Consider the following 18,401-nt stretch of genomic DNA (forward strand, 5'->3'; position numbering starts at 1 on the left):
TATTTTCTACATGTGTTTATTTTTTATTTTACTGAATGTTTGAAAACTATCGTGTGTAGATACACCATCATGTATATTTATTCTTGAATCTGAAATTCCATCTAGGTGGCAACAAATCTGTTGCATATTTTATGCTCAATTAAAAAGAAGTCTTAGAAGATTTTTATGTATTACGGAAAGATCGCCATCTGTGCCCTATTTAATTAGGTCCATCCTGATTATGTTACATGTGTTCTGGCTCCCTTTAAGAAAATTTTCTACATATACATGAAGGAGAAGCTTGCTAAAAATGAATTGTCAGCAAGAAACAGGAGAGATTTAAACAAAGAAACTCCAAGAAAACCTTAACAAAGAGAAATATCTCAAACCTGAATCCTTAGATTCAGTAAAATAATAACCCTTCCCCTTCACCTCTCATGACTTCTATACCAAAATACAAATGCAACTTGAATCCAATCATTTTAGAAGCTTCAGGAGTTAATTTTTCTTTCCTGTTACTTTTCACTTTGGAACACCTTTATGCTTTCGGAACAATTTTAGCCGGGAGGGGAAATGCCAAAATACTATAGGGAAGGCTCTTTCTTGGGTAATTTAGACTAGATTTGAGGAAGCAAAAGGTTGCTATAAATTTTATGTTTAAAAAATAACTCTGCCCGTGAAATTTCCAGTGGGTTTAACAGATGCAAGAATTTCAGATAACAATAAAAAATTAGATTATCGTGCAAAAGTAGGGACTCGTTAGAGGCTTCAAGGGGATAAAGGATAATGTATTGAGCTCTGGGTTCTGAGACTTCGGTTCTCTCCTTTGCTTTGCCATTAATTCTCTAAAGTTTCAAACATTTACCTGAATTTTCCTACCTTAAAAATATGTAGCAACAAAATCTCACCCTGCCCAGTCACTAGAAATATATAAGCATTGTAAGGATGTGAAAATTCCCTTTTTCATTCATTTACTAATTTGTTTGCCAACTACACTTCAGGAATCTAAGTTCTGGAGATATAACAATAAATAAAAAGTATCTACTCTTATGGATCTTAAATTCCAGGAGTAAATAAACAAATAAATATATAGTATGTTAGAATGTATTAAGTAACATGCAGAGAAATGAATCCATGTAAGAAATATGTAAGAAATATTTTCATACAATGTTTAGGAAAAGCTTTTCTGAAAAGTGTCACTGAAGCAGGTACCTGATGAGTGAATGAGCCATACAGATATCCTGGGGAAGCGCTCCGTAAAGTAGGATCAGCATGTACGAAAGTCCTGAGGTGCCCTGCACATGTGGATTTTGGAAGCAGTCAGCCAGTGTACTGGAAAGGAGTGAGCATGGTAAAGTGAATGGGAAAAGACCTATTCAGAGTATTAGCAAGAAACAAACACAATTCCTAAGTGTAGAGTATGTGTTTATCTGTGAAAGAAATGGTAAACAGCAAATTCACTAAAAACTTGCTATTCTGCCACAACATAGGAGCATAGCTGAAAGGGCTTTGATACTTTAGAGTTGCAGAATTTACTCCACACCAAATTGGTCAAGGCAATTGTTAGGAATGTAATTAAAAAGGAGGGAACATGACCAGGCAACTGGCAAAAATTTTCTGTAATTACACTATGCATTTTGAATAATTTAATCATAATTCCAAAATGGCGCTTCTTATTCCTCTTCTCTTTCTTTTTCAAGCCTTGTATTGCCTCCCCTTGGTTTCCATTCTCTTTTCCTGCCTTTCCTTCCTACCCCTCCTCTCTTTCTTTTTCAAGCCTTGTATTGCCTTTCTTTCGTTTCCATTCTCTTTTCCTGCCTTTCCTTGCTACCCCTTTTCTTGCTTTTCTTTGCGTCCCTTTGCTTCCCCTCCCAAAAGGTAGCATACAGTATGATTTCATTTATATAACATTCTTGTCATGACAAAATTATAGAAAAGGAGAACAGATTACTGGTTGCAGGTGTTAAGGAGAGAGAGGGAGTCAGCAAGAAACAAGTGCTATAAAAGCACAAAGTGGAGGATTCTATAGCAATGAAAATGTTCCCATACCTTTATTAATTTTAATACCCTGTTTCTGATGTCGTACTGTAGTTTTTCAAGATGTTACCACTGGGGAGAATTAGATAAATTCTTTATTATTTCTCTTGTGAATCTACAAATATCTTGGAATAATAGTTTAATTTTAAATAATGAGCATCATGATACTAGAAGACATTTTGAGGCAATTGAACTCCCTCACTGACAACATACTTCCCCTATCATCTTCTGCTAATGCTGCCTTGGCACCAAATAATTTCTGATATGTTTATCCCTAGTGTAGTAAACGATCATTACCAATAATTTAAATCCATCTACTCTCCTAAGCAAGCAAGCTGTGAACTGTGATGGATGAGCTTTATATATTGAGGCTTATGAGTATAGCCTGTTAAGAACAGAAAAAACACTTGGATGAACAAAGACTTTTTAAAGGAACACAATAAGCTGATCTCAAGCTCATATAGGATAGAAAAGGGTCAGGAAACATTTGGAACATTTTGATGAAGAAGAAGAAATTAAGTTGACTGTCCTCCTCCTTGCCACTATCAAGACAATGGTGGTGGGTGAATTTTTCCACTTCACCAAATCTTCTCCAATACTTGATGTTATTAGAATTTCTATTTTTTTCTAAACTGATGAGTATGAAGTGGTGTCTTATGTTGTTTTATTTTCTAGGAATTTGTAGGACTTCTTGGTATATTCTGAATACTAATCTTTCTCAATAAAATATGCTGCAAATATCGTTTCCCATTCTAAAATGTATATGAGTTCCTATACTATATGGTTTTGTCTTTCTTAGAAAATGTTTTGCTAAAACTTAACTGCAGCCATTAAAACCTTTAGTCACTCAAAACTGTGTGTGCACGGCAGTAGAAATAGACAAAAGTTTTAATAGGAGAGGTTAAAGTTTCAAAAAGTAGACCCACATATATATATATTGGAATCTGGTTTACAAGTAAAATGGCTATATGTCCTAGCTTGCTGGTGATACTTCCCAGTTATGCCTGCTGTCCAACCATAATAATTAATAATGTCCCCATTCAATTTCAAAAACTTTTCAATATATATGGTCATTCTTTTTTTTTTTTTTTTTTTTTTTTGTAATGAGAGTCTTGCTCTGTCACCAGGCTGGAGTGCAGTGGTGCAATCTCAGCTCACTACAACCTCTGCCTCCCAGGATCAAGTGATTCCCTGCCTCAGCCTCCCAAGTACCTGGGACTACAGGTGCGTGCCACCACGCCAAACTAATTTTTTGTATTTTACTAGAGACGGGGTTTTACCATGTTGGCAAGGATGGTCTCGATCTCCTGACCTTGAGATCCACCCTCCTTGGCTTCCCAAAGTCCTGGGTTTATAGGCATGAGCCACTGCACCCAGCCATATGGTCATTCTATGTATGACAGGAGTAGACTTTAACATAAATAGGGGTACCATCGACTATCCTTATCAAAAAGAATAAAACTTTATCCATAGCTTAACCTGTAACAAAAATAAATTGGACATGAATTGAAAATATAAATGTGAAAATATATATTCAAACTTTCAGAAATAATTATGAGAAAACATTTACAACTTTAAGTTGGGGAAGAATATTCTTAATGATAGGAAAACACAAACCATGTTAAAATTTAACATTTAAATCTTCCCTTTTGGAGACACTTTGGAGAGCAACGTGACAACCTGTGTACAAGCTCAAAGATACTCAAACCCTTGAGTCCGCTTTTTGTTACACACTGAAGAGATTTTTTTCCCTTGTACACAAAGGGACTTGTACAAGACAATTTACTGCATCAATGTTTATAAATATTTAGAAATGACCTATGTATCAGTTTGAAGAAAGACAAATACATTATGGTAGCTCAAAAAATGGAATGCATTGCATCAGTTAAAACAAAAGAACCAAAGAAAAATTTTTACAAAATCATAGGGAGGCAGATCTTGACCCTTTTCTCTCCAGATTGACTGGGTCACCTGTTTGCTGTGTTCTGCCTACAGGGAGTGCTGAAGGCAACTGTACATTTTATCAAATACTATTTCTGTAAAAGTGGGGAAAAACGGGACAGTAGATTTTTTTATAGCTTAAGATTTCTTAGCAAATACAATTTTTTTAAAAGCTTGTCTGTAGAATATTGTGTGTTAGCCACCAAGTGATGTCTTAGATGTAATGAAAAGTGTGATCTTAGAAAAAAGTTCAAGGATACATTTTAAAACTTAAAACACTTCCAAAATTGCTATCCTATCCCATATTCAACTCGTAAATATCTCATATTAGTTCATATGAAACTTCGGAGCTCCCAGAAAAAAAAACACATGGATCCATAATTTAAATACATATTGTTTTCACTTTTCTTGGGTCAATCTGTTATTTACATGATATGATTACCTCTAACACTTGTATTAATCTAAGATTATTTTTACTTTAAAAGGCTTTTTAATTTCTATCTATATTTCTGACTTTTGACTGTTGAAATGTTTTCTCTAATCCATTAAACTAATATTTGCCCTTGCCTCATGGAGGTTTGGTTATCTCCATTGGGCTTGAATAGTATTTCTGTTTTTCATCTTTGGTTTCACTGCTGACCATCAGTTTAGCATGGTGTTAAAACTGAATATCAAGAAGCAATAGAGATATCAGTCCTGAAAAAGTAACCTGCTCTCTGAGATTGGCAATTTGGCATTGACAATGAGGAACCCCCACCATGAACTAAGACTGTGATCTGTGTCATAAATAGTATTGAAGGTGCGGAGTGGTGGCATCAGTTTTAATTTTGCTTCTTCATCTTTAAGCTGAAAATCTCTCATATTTCTCATTTCTCTTATAAAAAGCCTCGTCAGCCGTCTCAGAGATGACAAAGTAGTTAATGTGAGTGTTTGGGGCAGGAACGATGACAAGAAGGTTTCAGTAGGATAATCAAAAACCTATTTTTCTCTACTTTGCATCTTGATTAGAAGTTGGGTTGTGTTGTTGATAATATGAATTGCCCTATTTGGGAACTATTAAAGTATACTTTAAATCTTACGGTTATTTCACAAAATAACCGTACTTTGCATTTTATTCTGTGTTTCTTCAGAGACATCCAGGGTGTGCTCATCAGAACATAAACTGGCAAATACCAACATGCTTAATGACAATGTGGCATGCCATTTGACTTGTGAGAAGTGCTGTATTTCATTTCTTTGACTGGCTTTGGCTGTTTGGTAATTGTCAGGGAAACATCTGGTTACTGTCACATACTTTAGCATCCGATCTCATTGCATGACATTTTGTTCTGTGATATTTGGTTCCCACTTGGGACTAAGAATTGGAAACCTAAAATTAAGTTCCATTTCCAACATAATAATAGGGAATTGTCCTGAATAATGATGTTCGAGGTTCCCAGTAATGAAATTTCAACACAGCACTTTGGAAACATTGGGAAAAAAAATAGCAAATTGTTATCAGTAATTTTCTTTACAAAAATACAAATACATAATTAGGCCTCAAACTGTTTGACGAGGCTACTCTGGAACTTTTCTTAGTTTTGAAAATATTATTCTTTAGTTTTTGGACTCAAGACAAATTCTGATGAACTCTCTTACAGTGAAGTCATATACCTACATACCTTTCATTTTCCCTTTCAATAACTTTTTATTTTGTGTAAAAAAAATTTAGAAATGTTCCTTTTGGAATTTCTGAGTATATTTCTCTAACCTTTAGGTTTTCTGCACCATAATTTGTATATTCATAGGTTCTCTTCACTGATTCTCCAATAAAATAAAATAGGAAAGAACTTAGATAATTACCATTTTGCCTCTGCCTGAACTTGGCACATAGCTCAGTGTTCATGAGACTGTAATTCATATTCTGGAACCAGATTGGTAAATGCACTCTTACCATTCAATACTGTTGCATCTCTCCAAACTAGTCCTAAAACTTGCTGCTTTCCTCATCTATTTGCTCCTAGAAAGTGTTATGTGATTTTGGGTTTCTCCAGGAGACTTATTAAACTCACATGCTATTAAGCTAAAACTGAAGCAATCATCATTCAGAGAAAGGGATAAGCTGTGTGTTACAGTTTTCTCAAATAACTCCTTTCCTAAAACAAAATGCACAAATAGAATATCTTAGAACTAATTCTAGAGGAAGTCGATGTTGTGGAGATTTTCACGTAGGAAGTTTATTGGGGAGTGCTCTTGGGAGTATCTGAGAGGGAGCGAAGAAGTAGAATTGAGAAAAGGAAAGAGCTGATATGAGACCAAGACACAACAAATGTCTCAGCTGATTGCTCAGGGGATGACCCTATAGAATCATCCGCAATTGAGCAAGGAGGCACGATTTATGAGCCTTCACTGGATGTCACTGCCCTGCTGGGGCCACGCAACTTGCTTTTAGCTGTTGGGGAATAATGCCTTGTGTTTAGGATCCAGGCAGTCCTTCAGCCATGTACCACCCAGGATTCTAAAATCTGAATTGTTTTCTTACAAATAGAGATGATAGGTGTGTTTGTCCTAATTTCCCAATTTATTTATGCAAGGATTAAGAATTTAACAGAACAGGTGGTTATACAGAATAGAATATTCAAGATAGATTTGTCCATTTTCTTGTGCCCCCTATTCCCTGTGGGTTAGAGAATTGTCACTTTCACTTTCTATAAAAGTGATGGTTTGTATTGGTTGGGGTAAAAAACTAAATTATTGTTAAGCCATTGTTTTACTAAGACATGTAACTTTTCTGGAAGCCCTCACGCTAGTAGGGCTGAGCCTTCCTTTCAAAAGAACATTATGAAATATCAGTTTCTCTTGGTCTTTAAACCAATCATCTAACAGACATTGTCACCTCCTTACTACCTCCTGTGGTAAGAAAGCCCTGTCCATGCTTTGGTTCTTTTCACATTATCTTCGCCTCTCGTATTCTGATGCTTTAGAAAGCCCATCTTCCCAAGAGCAAAAATTGTGGTTCAGGAACAAACTACCACCTCATGAGCTGGCCCCATGCCCAGGAATCCACAGTGCTGAGAGAGGCATGACTTTAATATAAAATGATGATCTAGTCAATAGTCAGAAAAAGATTTTCTGGAAAAGAAAGAAATACTACACAAATCAAACTTGAAATCTGTGTAATGAAGTAATCACTTGAGCACATGTGGAGAGTTTGAGGGTGACCCAGTCTTTACTTTAGCACATAAGGAAACTTTTAATAAATGTTCACAATTGACCAGAAAGGGGAGGAAACCAACACCGTGCTGAGCACTTAATTTTGGCCAGGCATTATAGAAAACAGTGAACGAATATGATAACATTCAGTGCTAATGACGGTCCCAAGTGTTAGGAATGATTATCCAAGATTTTTATTCATTCTTTTTTTACCTTAAATGAGGTAACTTTTCTAAGTTTACTTCTAGAAATTGGCAGAGTTGGGATTAAAAGTTATGTTTCTCTGATTGAAAAGTACATGCTATTCCTCCCAAAAAGTATCCACAATGTTAGATGTGTCATTAAAGTGAAACACCTTCATTATTCTTAGAATTGCATTTCTGAAAAATTGAACATTGGGCTATAAAGAATATCATTCTGATTTGTTTTATTTTTTGGAAAGTACACATATAATGGAAAGAAGAGTGATTTTAGTCAGGATAACTGCTTCATTATCTAGCAGTAAGCTCTGGGAAGTAAAATGAACTTCAATTTTCTCATTTATAAGTTTAAGATATTAAAGTAGAAGGATAGGCCGGGCTCGGTGGCTCACGCCTGTAATCCCAGCACTTTGGGAGGCCAAGGCAGACAGATTACAAGGTCAGGAGTTCGAGACCAGCCTGGCCAACATGGTGAAACCCTGTCTCTACTAAAAATACAAAAATTACCCAGGCATGGTGGCACCCGCCGGTAATCCCAGCTACTCGGGAGTCTGAGGCAGGAGAATTGCTTGAAACTAGGAGGAGGTGGTTGCAGTGAGCCGAGCTGTCCCACTGCACTCCAGCCTTGGAGATAGAGCAAGACTCAGTCTCAAAACAATAAATAAATAAAATAAAATAAAATAAATAAGGTAGAAGGATAGAGATAAACATTTCAAGTAATGTGCTGCATTTGATATAGCACCCAAATTTTAAACAAGTTTTCTGGTAATAGGACTGTGTTGTGTCTTAAAGTCTATTTATGGTATTTTGAATGCTGAGTGCTTCTATAATCACCTAGCATTGGGTTATCCCACCATAATTGTATTTCCTTTGCAGAGGTCTATTTTGTTGTAGGTCTGATAGCTCCTTGCTTGTTTAACTACTAACAGCACAATGGAGATAGAATTTCACATGGTGAAGACAGGAGGATAAGATACAAAGCACTGTCAACCTTTTAGATATGATTGGCTTCACCAGTAAATTATCAGCGAAGGATGGATTTTTCCCCCAAGTACCCACTAGACAATACATCTTCCCATGTGAACTTAAAATTACATAAACTCGTGGTTAGTCTAAATATATAATGAACAGAGATCACAACCAAAACAAAAATCAAAATGGAAAAGATTATAAAATACTTAGCAATAAACCTAATGAGAAATGTGAAGACCATGTAACAAGGCTTGAGGAAAAGAAAAATTAAGTACGTGGTTGGAGAAAACTCAATATTATAAAAATGTTTATTTACCCGAAATTAATGACATTTTTGGCTGTTACAACTGGTAGAGCATTACCGGCATCTAGTTAGTAGAGGCCAGGGATGCTGCTAAGTATCCCTGCTACAAGGTACAGGGCAGTCCAGTATAAAATATCAATAGCGGAGAGGTTGTGAAATCCTTGCCCTGAACGGTCTTTAACAGAGAAAATCATGAATATAGACTCTCTTATGGGTCAAGTATAATTTGAAAACAAAGGTTCTTGGCCCAATAGTTTAGATTTTCAGTCAAGATCTAAAATTCATTTTTACTTTCCTATAACATTAAAGGACAGTTTGAGATTTTTGTGTTTATCAAAGAGGAATGATAGATTAGAAAGTCTGTGAAACATTAGGTGGTGATTAAAGAATTATGGTGCTTAAACCTGGGTAGATGTTAATGGTTCAATAACATTTTTAAGAAATAAGATAATTAGGAGAGAAGATTTGGCAAATGTGACTGTATTTACAAAAGATCCTTGTAGCTTTCGGCTACATAACACAAGCATTCCTTTGTTTTATTCATTGTTTGTTCCAGATGGATTTACTAAATTGTGCAGAGAAGGGGACCCTTATTATTTACCTATCTTATAGTTGCACACAGTAGGAACATAGGAAAGGAACCAATTTAGTAATGCATTTGTACTCAAAAGTTAATTCTGCAATTATATTGGGAAAAGGAAGACTAAAAAAGACAGAAGCTAGGACTGTAAATGATTGTGGGACCCTGTGTATAAACTTCCATGGATAGGATACAAAGTCACTGGGATCATACACATGTGTTGGCAAGGCGTAAGAGTTAAGAGAGCATCTGATTTATAAGATGAAGACTAGTAATGTAAATAGTCTTCTGATGTTCTAATCTGAAGTGGGAAATATTTATTTGAATATATAAATTTTGATATGTTGGCTAATTCAATTACTTTGTAGTCATGTCTCCTTGATCGTGTAATTTCAAACATTATTGTGTAAAAAATCATCAAGAGCGGCGTTACTCCATATAAACTGTTGTAAATTATCAGAAGTTAGTGGAGGCTGCCATGAATAGATTTATATTGTATGTAATGGTCTGATTATGTTTTTTTATTATTTCTCTAGTAAACAGAGAAGGTCAAGTATTTTTAAAAATCACAACCCTCAATAGCACGTCTATTCCACACTACATTTTCTGGCCTACACCAAACTCACCTAATTTGCATATTGAGATATAGGTCAAATGTAGTTATGCGAACCTATTATGTGTAGGGCCATTTGGACAACCATACAAAAACTTTAAAGGAAAAGTGTACCATAGTCATATGGCATCCCCAAGACTGTGGGGATATTCCAAAAAAAATCTATGGGTTGATTAAGTAAAGATTTACTGGGCAAAACTGTACATGCATGCCTTAGGAGCTGGTTAAGGATTTTTTGTTAATATGAAGGTTGGAGCAAACAATTCTTGTATTGACTTACGATTCCAGGTGTGAAAGACCAATTCCTAACTATAAGTTCTGTGGTCTTAAATTACGTGCCCTATATTAGTTTCCTAGGATTTCCATAACAAAGTATCACAGACTGGATGGACTGAACAACAGAAATTTATTATCTCACAGTTTTGAGGGCTAGAAGTCTGAAATCAAGGTGTTGGCACAGTTGGTTCTTCCTGAGGGAGAATCTGTGCCACACCTCTCTCCCAGTTTCTGGTGGTTTACTGGCAAGCTTTGGTGTTCCTGGGCTTGAAGACTCACCCTAATCTCTGCCTTCATGTTCACGTGGTGTTCTTGCTACAGACTGAATGTTTGTCTCCCCAAAATTTCTATGTTGAAACCAAATCCCCAATGCAATGGTAGTAAGAGGTGGAGGGGGCCTTGGGAGGTGATTAGGTGATGAGAGGAGAGCTTTCTTAAATTAGATTAGTGCCTTTATAATGGAGATCCTGGAAGCCTCCTCTTCCCTTCTGTCATCTGAGGATACAGTGAGAAGGCAGTCATCTATGAACCAGGAAGCAGGTTCTTACCAGAATTCAGTCAAGCTGGCACCCTGGTCTCAGACTTCCAGAATTATAAGAAATAAATTTCTATTGTTTATAAAAACCACTCTATTTATAATAATATTGTTATAGCAGCTTGAATGGATGAACACAGTTCTACCTGTGTGCAAGCGTCTAAATTTCCCCTTTTCATAAAGATTAGAGGTCTGATTAGAGTCAGATTAGAGGTCCACCCTATTCTAGCCTGATCTCATATAACTAATTGCATCTGCATTGACCTTGTTTCTAAATAAAGCCACATTGGAAGGTACTGGGAATTGGGACTTCAACCCATAATAGTCCTTATGTTTAGTTTTTTTCCAATACTAGGTTTAATTAATTTAAATGATTATGGATAATTAATTTTATCCCGAGAGAATACTTATATGTGTGGAGGGAAACAGAAATGTTTAAAAATGGGGAGAATGTAACAATAGTTCCAGGTTCTGAAACTAATTGCCTCCAACAATCTCTACGAACATTACTATGGAGTCTTTACTCACTTGAAGCAGCTGAAGTAGATGATTGGTCTAAATAAAGTCTATCATTTTCTTGTGAGTCTAATAAGAGAATACATATCACATAGCTGTTTAATATAACCTGGCATTGAAAGAGAAAGATAAGCTAATTGTTGCAGTTGAAATGTACTGATTTGACTATTTCTTAGGAGATACTGGAGGATGAAATGCAGAACTTTATAAGATGAGGAGAAATGATTGCTTACACTGACTTGAAAATAGCATTTAGTTTCATGTTTTGCTGTGTGAGAATAAACACCAATTGTAAAATGCATTTCATGCCCAGTATCTGATTTGTCAGGAAAGCAAATAAGATATTGTTTGTATCTTTACTTACATGCCTACCATCTTTCAGTGTTTCTCTTTTGTTTTCCTCAGTGGGAAAGCCCCCTAAAGCAGATATTTTTCTTGTAGAATTTTATAGGTATTGACTTAAACACCACTGATATCTGAACATATTGATTATGTCACTGAAAAAAATGGCTATCAAGACCTTTAGTGTTTATATACCTGATGTTAAAATCTTTTTAATGCTGAGTTGATTCGACTAGTGACCCCAACCCTAACACTTCTTGTAACCATAAAAAGCAGTCTTTTAAAAATTGTAATACCTCATGAAACACTGGTTTTAATTTACTTCTCCTTGAAAGACCTTGCTGGGAATATTTGCATTGTCAGCAGCTTAAATTGACCACAGAGATAATAACTAAATAATTTAGAAAACCGTAAGATGATTTAGGCATTTAAGATGTGTATAAGGTAATTAAAACCAAACTTTCAGAGGGGTAAGGCCTCAATGTAGTTGGTTATTCTATAGCTGGGGTCACTGCCTAAGTTGTATGAAGGCATATGTTCAATTTACAGTTGTAATGAGGAACATGGGGTGTTTTGATCCTTCATTTGCTGTGCTGATCTCTAGAGGATGCAATTGCCTGTATTAAACAATGAACATGGACTCTTTTGTGGCGGATAATAAAAATGTGTAAGATAATACATGCCACGTGCATGTATGTTTGGCATATGGCTTTTCTCTGTGTATGAAATTGTTGCCCTTTGTTGCTATCATGGAACAGGCTCATGGAAATGTTCATTATTAGCCACTTAGGAACAAGACCGATTCCTTTGACCTCATTAGTTTGATCATGATTATTCCATTTTAACTAATACATGGTATTTATGAAGGTGTTTTCCAAAGATTGTTCACTTGCAAGGGCATTTTGTGTTTTATTTTTTACTATTCTGCAAAAACATAAATAGATAAAGTTTAGGTGATAAAGTTTTCTTTTGTCACATGTTGAATGTAGTAAAAGACAAAGCAGGTTTTTTTCTGTTTTCTTTTTTTATTTTACACTTAAAACATGAATGACATCAGGGTTTCAGATTTTTTCTATATGTTGATACACTTGAAAATACTAGCACATACTCTTGGGATAAACTGAAAGAAACATTTATAACATCATATTGTGATACAGGTTGAAGTAGAAGGACCAGCTTTTTATTCAGTGAAAACTTGCATTCATCCCAGTATAAAGTTTGCAAAACCACAGTGAGCCTAGCTATATCCAGGGCCCTACTCTTGGCTTAAAACAAAACAATGCAAATATAATCTTTCCATGGTAAAGAACATATGAAAGAGAAAGATCTTGAAACCTCTCTAATTTGGACAAACAAGTGAAGAATAATTGGAATTGGTGGAAAATATAGGAATAGAAAATGTGTTTATGTCATAGTTTCATTTAATAAGATGTAGCAAACAACCATTTGGTTTTTGCACCTGCAGCACTGCTGTCTCCTTGGTGTACTCTTCTTCACTAGTTGCAATTGTGTGGCTGCCAAAATCTTCACCTTGCCTCTCTGTGGTCATGTCACTGAAGACTGGTCAATCACAATTCCCAAATCTCTTATACTGATTGGTATGTTATCCAAACCTGGCCAATAAGAGTTATATCTAGGATGTTTACCTTTTTGGATCTTGTAGTAAAGGAGTTTGGGGTTTTTGGTTTTGGAGTAGAAAAGAAGTAGACTAGAAGCAATCTAGCCTAACCAAATAAAACCAATAAAGCGTAAGAGAAAATGAATGTCTGAGAGGAAGCAGATCTTCGTTACTTCATTTCTAAGTACTCATAGAACTCAGAGTTCCTCTTTCTCCTGAGCATCCTTCAAAGATATTCCTCTTCCTTTTTATTTTTTTTTTTCAGTTTAAGTTGGAAAAGTCCTGCTTCATGAAATAAACAAGAACTCTTAATCCATAGGGTATCTGTTTGCATGTATATGTCCTACTTCTAATGTACTAGACATCTTCTCTTAAATATTTTAAGTTACATATATAACTTTATTTAGACAAAGTTTGGACCAGCTGAACCCTTCACTAATATGAAAAAGGTAAATTTTACTTCACTGAATAATCACAAACCTTGAATTGGCAGCATCCATATTATTAGAACTGTGCAGCATTAATGATGATCTATGTAAATTGGGTTCATAAACTTGCTTGGGCCCTGGAAGCAACTTGCATTATTATGTATTTTTTCTCTCTAATTTTCAAATCAAATTCATTGGTCATTCATCCCCTTGAAATCAGATTCTGCAGCCACCTGGCTTTTCTCCAAAAGTCTTCCATTGTTTCATAAGCCATCCTCGTTTCCAATTCATTTTTCTTTATCCACTGTGTAAATTAGGTGGACCTGAATATTTAGAAAAGATTGAAAGCATTTGGTTGTTATTAAAGATAGCTAACTCACACATGTGAAACATTAAAGAAAACTTACAAATGTTTGAGTAATTTTTTTTTTTCTGTTGTTGTTGTTTGGGGCTGTGGGGCATTTAACCACATCCTGTCATGCACACACTTGAACTTCTCTCTTTATTACCAGGTAGAGTTTCTGACTAATAAAACAAACAAGGACAATATTTTAATTTTCTATTCCCAACATTTTTATTGTTTTTATTTAAATGTAATATACTATACACTGTTCAGCCTTTTGGAAGTTAGGAGGAGGGAGTGATTCTATATCTTTATGAGGAGTATTCTCAGAACCAAGGCTCAAATGGACACATATTTGTGGCTGATGCACTTCAACTTTGTGGGCCTGGGACCATACTCCTACAGAGACAGATCTCTCAATATCTCCAATTTTTTTTTTTTTTCAAATCTACAACATTTAGGGCTGAAACTGCTTTTTTTTTTCTTCAGTAGTTGCAAAAGGGACCAGAATTCTATTTCCATTTCAAGCAAATATGCCACTTTTAAATGCAAGAGAATGTCATTACTCCTTACCAAACAATTTTTCTCCCTCTTTCCTTCCCTCCCTTCTTTCCTTCCTTCCTTCCTTCCTTCCTTTCTGTCTTTCTGTCTTTTCTCTCTTTCTTTTCTCTTTTCTCTCTTTCCTTTCTTTCTGGCTCTTTTTCACCCAGGCTGGAGTGCAGTGGCAAGATTATAGCTCACTGCAGCCTCAAACTCCTGGGCCCAAGAGATCCTTCCGCTTCAGCCTCCTGAGTAGTTGGGACCACAGGTATATGTCACCATGCATGGCTACATTTGTTTTGTTTTGTTTAAGAGAAGGATGTCTCACTAGGTTTCTCAGGCCTGTCTAGAACTCCTGGACTCAAGCCATTTCCCACAGCCTCCCAGACTGCTGGGATTACAGGTGTGAGCTACTGCACCAGGCAGGTTTTTTGTCTTTCTGTGAGGGAAATGTGGGAGAGACAGGGAGATGTTTTCTATTTTTGGCCTCTGCAAGCTTTAATACAGTTTGCTAGAAGCTGTTTTAGTGTCTTGAGTACTATAATGATGACTGTTTACACATAGTCTCTTTAGTAATCTAAATGTATATGTGAAATAAGAATCCAGTTTGTGCCCTGTTTGCTGTTACTGTGGTCATCCAATGTGTATTTGTCTCACCAAACATTTAATTTTGGTTGTGGGTGGTCTATGTTTATGTGTCAGGTGCAATTATTATTTTAAAATAAAGGAAAAAAAAGATACCTAGTTTTGATAGGAATGCATTACATTATAGCTCACAGACTGAGTTACCAATTAAATTTTAACATCGATTCCAACCACAAAAATTAAACATTTTTATAATCTCATTTGCCACAAAGCAGGCTGGAAGCAAAGTATGATGAAATGCAATTTAAACTGTAAGCCAAAAGACAGTGCCTCAAATGTGTTTCTTCTGAAATACAATTTTTTTGAAGAATGGGAAAAATATTACCTTTTATGGGATTATACAAAAAATTTCTTAATAAAGCAATTTTTAAAAATAACAGATTAACTGGAGGTGCTGGTTAAGTATTGACACAAATAAGTTTGTAGGAGAATCACAGAACGCCAGCATTTCCAAAGGTTAAACTTTAGTAAGACACATTTAGTGAGTCTTTTTTTTGTACCAAAATACTGTGTCTAAACAATAAAACGCTTTTTCAACACAAGAAATATGAAGATAAAACTGCAGCATCAATATACTATTATAGTTATTGCTTAAAAGTATTTAGAACAAATAGTATTTTTCTACATTTTTAAAATCACTACAGACACTGCAAATAAGGCTTATGTATTTATTTAGTGGAATACAATGTGATGATGATTGGTAAACTCTTATGTACTGTTTTCTATACCTGCTCTAACAAAGTGAATTTTGATATGGTTACATTATGGAACCTTGTAAAGCTCTTTAAATTTACAGAAAACAAGCTTTATTTGGTTTGTAAAGACTAGATCATACAGCTAGAACAGGTTTTTGTATATGGTTACACATATACCAGTATATATTTGATTTGCTCAGTTTAAGCCCCTGGGAGAGTGGCACTTCATACCAAATTCTTTGATAGTTCCTTTGGGAAAGATGCATTATGTGGAATTTACAGAGGGTTTTTAGAGATGTGGACAGCCTCTTTACCGCCATGACATATGGCAAAAAATCATGAGTAAATAATGAGGCTAGGCTATTTAAATGTATTTAGCAATTAATTTTCCTTTTTTTAGTATATTCTTGGAGGCAAATTGATGTATTGAAAGAGAAGAATTTGGCCTTCTGGTCTATTTCTTGAGACAGGAAGCCTCGAGAGTAATATATGTTTTCAAATGATAGCAGACATCTCTCACTCAAGCCGTGGCACAGCATTGCCATATTTATTGTTGATGGTTATTACTGCAGAAGTGCAAATTAACTCAACTGATAGCACACGGGCACTCATACTGCTTCCCTAATCCCAACTCCTATTTTTGAAGTGTTCGCCAAGTTTTAAAAACACTTTGTCGTGAACATGCATGTGGTGTGCTGAATAAAAAGAAAAGATAAATCAGAAGACAGCTGCTGAGATACTCTTTAAAACCCCAAAAGATATTTAACATCCTATTAAATAAATAACTTAGAAAGAAATAGAAAGGGATGAAGGCAGAATGCACAAGCATACCATACTATTTGTATTGTTAGAACAGTTTCACACTAACATGTTTATATTTTTAAATTCTATTCAATTATTCCATGAGACCACATCCAGAACTCCTTTGGTTGTGCATATGATATGACCCAAGTGCTTTCCAGTAAATGCTTGCATGTATTACTGTTCATTGATTCATTAGGCTTGAATGAGCAAAGAAGTCTTTGATATGAGTTCGTATTCCATAAATAACTTTCCCGAAGATCGTTCTTTCAACAGATTGTTCTATGTCCTTTAAGTTCTATCTCAGAGGTTTAAAAACAAAAACTTAACAACGGCAACAACAACAAAAAAACCCGGCCACATTGTTTTTCACTTGGGAATAACTTCTATCCCATTCGATCTGCCTATATCTTGATTATAAGACATGACACAGAACTAATTAAAAGAACATCATATGTCAGCAGTGAATACAAAAACCTTCAAAGGCTGGCTTTCTTTTAAGCAAGCAGACATCTGCAACGTGTCTTTGCCTTTCAGTCTACTGTCTTCATGAAGAATATCCACTATTCTTGGCAAAAGAGCCATTGGTTCTACTGCATCCATGAACATTGCCTTCCTCTATGAGTGTACCACCATTGGAAGAAAGTGAGCAGAGGTGTTTTTCCTTCGTGTTTTCTGTCCTCTCCTTGGAGCTCCTTTTCCATTCAATGCCACATACATTTGCCTCCCATTATGCTGCCAGTTAAATGATGCATAGGTATTGTATCCATTTTCCTCTATCCTCTCCTTCAGCTTACAGTCATTGTTAAATTCTTTCTGCAAAGGAAAAACAGACTCTTTTATTCCTATGGTGATTGTACTTGATTTCATTTGATACAAACCATCCAGAGAACTCCAGTCCAAGGATTCTGTTTGTAGTTGTCATTTGTACCTAAGTTGTGCATTTAATACATAATGTCAACAATAGAAAAGTAAATCTCAGAACCACAAAACACATTCTGTTTGAAAGCACATGATACATTTTAATTGATCATCATAGCCACTTTTTGAAAGCCCTTTTAAAAAGCTGATGTGCTTTGAATATTATATGGTTTAAGTGCCTAGAGTGATTGTCGAGAAGTAGACATCCCACTAACAATATTTGTGATGAGTCAGTAATAAAGAATAGTGTTATAATGCTTCTTTTACAGTAATAACCAGGGGCCCCATGGGAAAAAATAGAACTAAAGGAAAGATATGGGCTTGTCAAGTTTGCAAACTTTACCTACAAACCCATAATAAATACACACACACATTCATAAGAAAGCAGAGCTTACAGCAAAACCACAATAGTTCTACATAACCAAAACGGGGGGATGTCTTTCTTCCAAATATCAAATTTCTTAATTTAATGAAATTATTTGCAATATTCTATAGCTTGGAATTTTGACAGATTTTGCTCGTGAACTCTAGGGATTGAAAACTAGGACATGGAATTCCTCGTTTTGTGAACTACTATGTTGAAGAAATTATGAGCATGGTGAATAGCAATGCCTATATTGTATAAGCCTAAGGACTTTGATCCTGGGAAGTTCCATCCTATAGCCATAGAGCTTTGGTTTTGTTCAGGAGGCCAACTGGATTTAAGGAGACATTCCTGGACAAGGCTTCGCTCTCATTCACTCCACAAATCCAGGTTCTTACTCTGGAGTTAATAACAAAGAGGAAGTACCTCAATGATCTCAAGACTCTGGCTTTAGAAGTGGCCTCCGCAGTGGCTCACGCCTGTAATCCCCGCACTTTGGGAGGCTGAGGCAGGCGAATCACAAGGTCAGGAGTTCAAGACCAGCCTGGCCAACATGGTG

The 18,401-nt window shown here is 35.6% G+C and overlaps 1 protein-coding gene across 2 annotated transcripts in view; it reads right to left on the bottom strand.

Annotated features, from left to right (window-relative positions):
* Positions 1-13,330: 13,330 nt before the first annotated feature.
* FGF10 (fibroblast growth factor 10) overlaps positions 13,331-18,401 on the bottom strand; it is a 95,220-nt gene continuing 90,149 nt past the window's right edge. For both annotated transcript variants that reach the window (XM_009240694.4, XM_063724099.1), the window contains one exon: positions 13,331-17,373. In XM_009240694.4, coding sequence (XP_009238969.1) covers positions 17,176-17,373 — 198 coding nt within the window. In that variant the 3' untranslated portion in view covers positions 13,331-17,175. The remainder of the gene's footprint in view (positions 17,374-18,401) is intronic.

Source organism: Pongo abelii, chromosome 4 (assembly GCF_028885655.2).
Source record: "Pongo abelii isolate AG06213 chromosome 4, NHGRI_mPonAbe1-v2.0_pri, whole genome shotgun sequence".
Lineage (NCBI taxonomy): Eukaryota > Metazoa > Chordata > Mammalia > Primates > Hominidae > Pongo > Pongo abelii.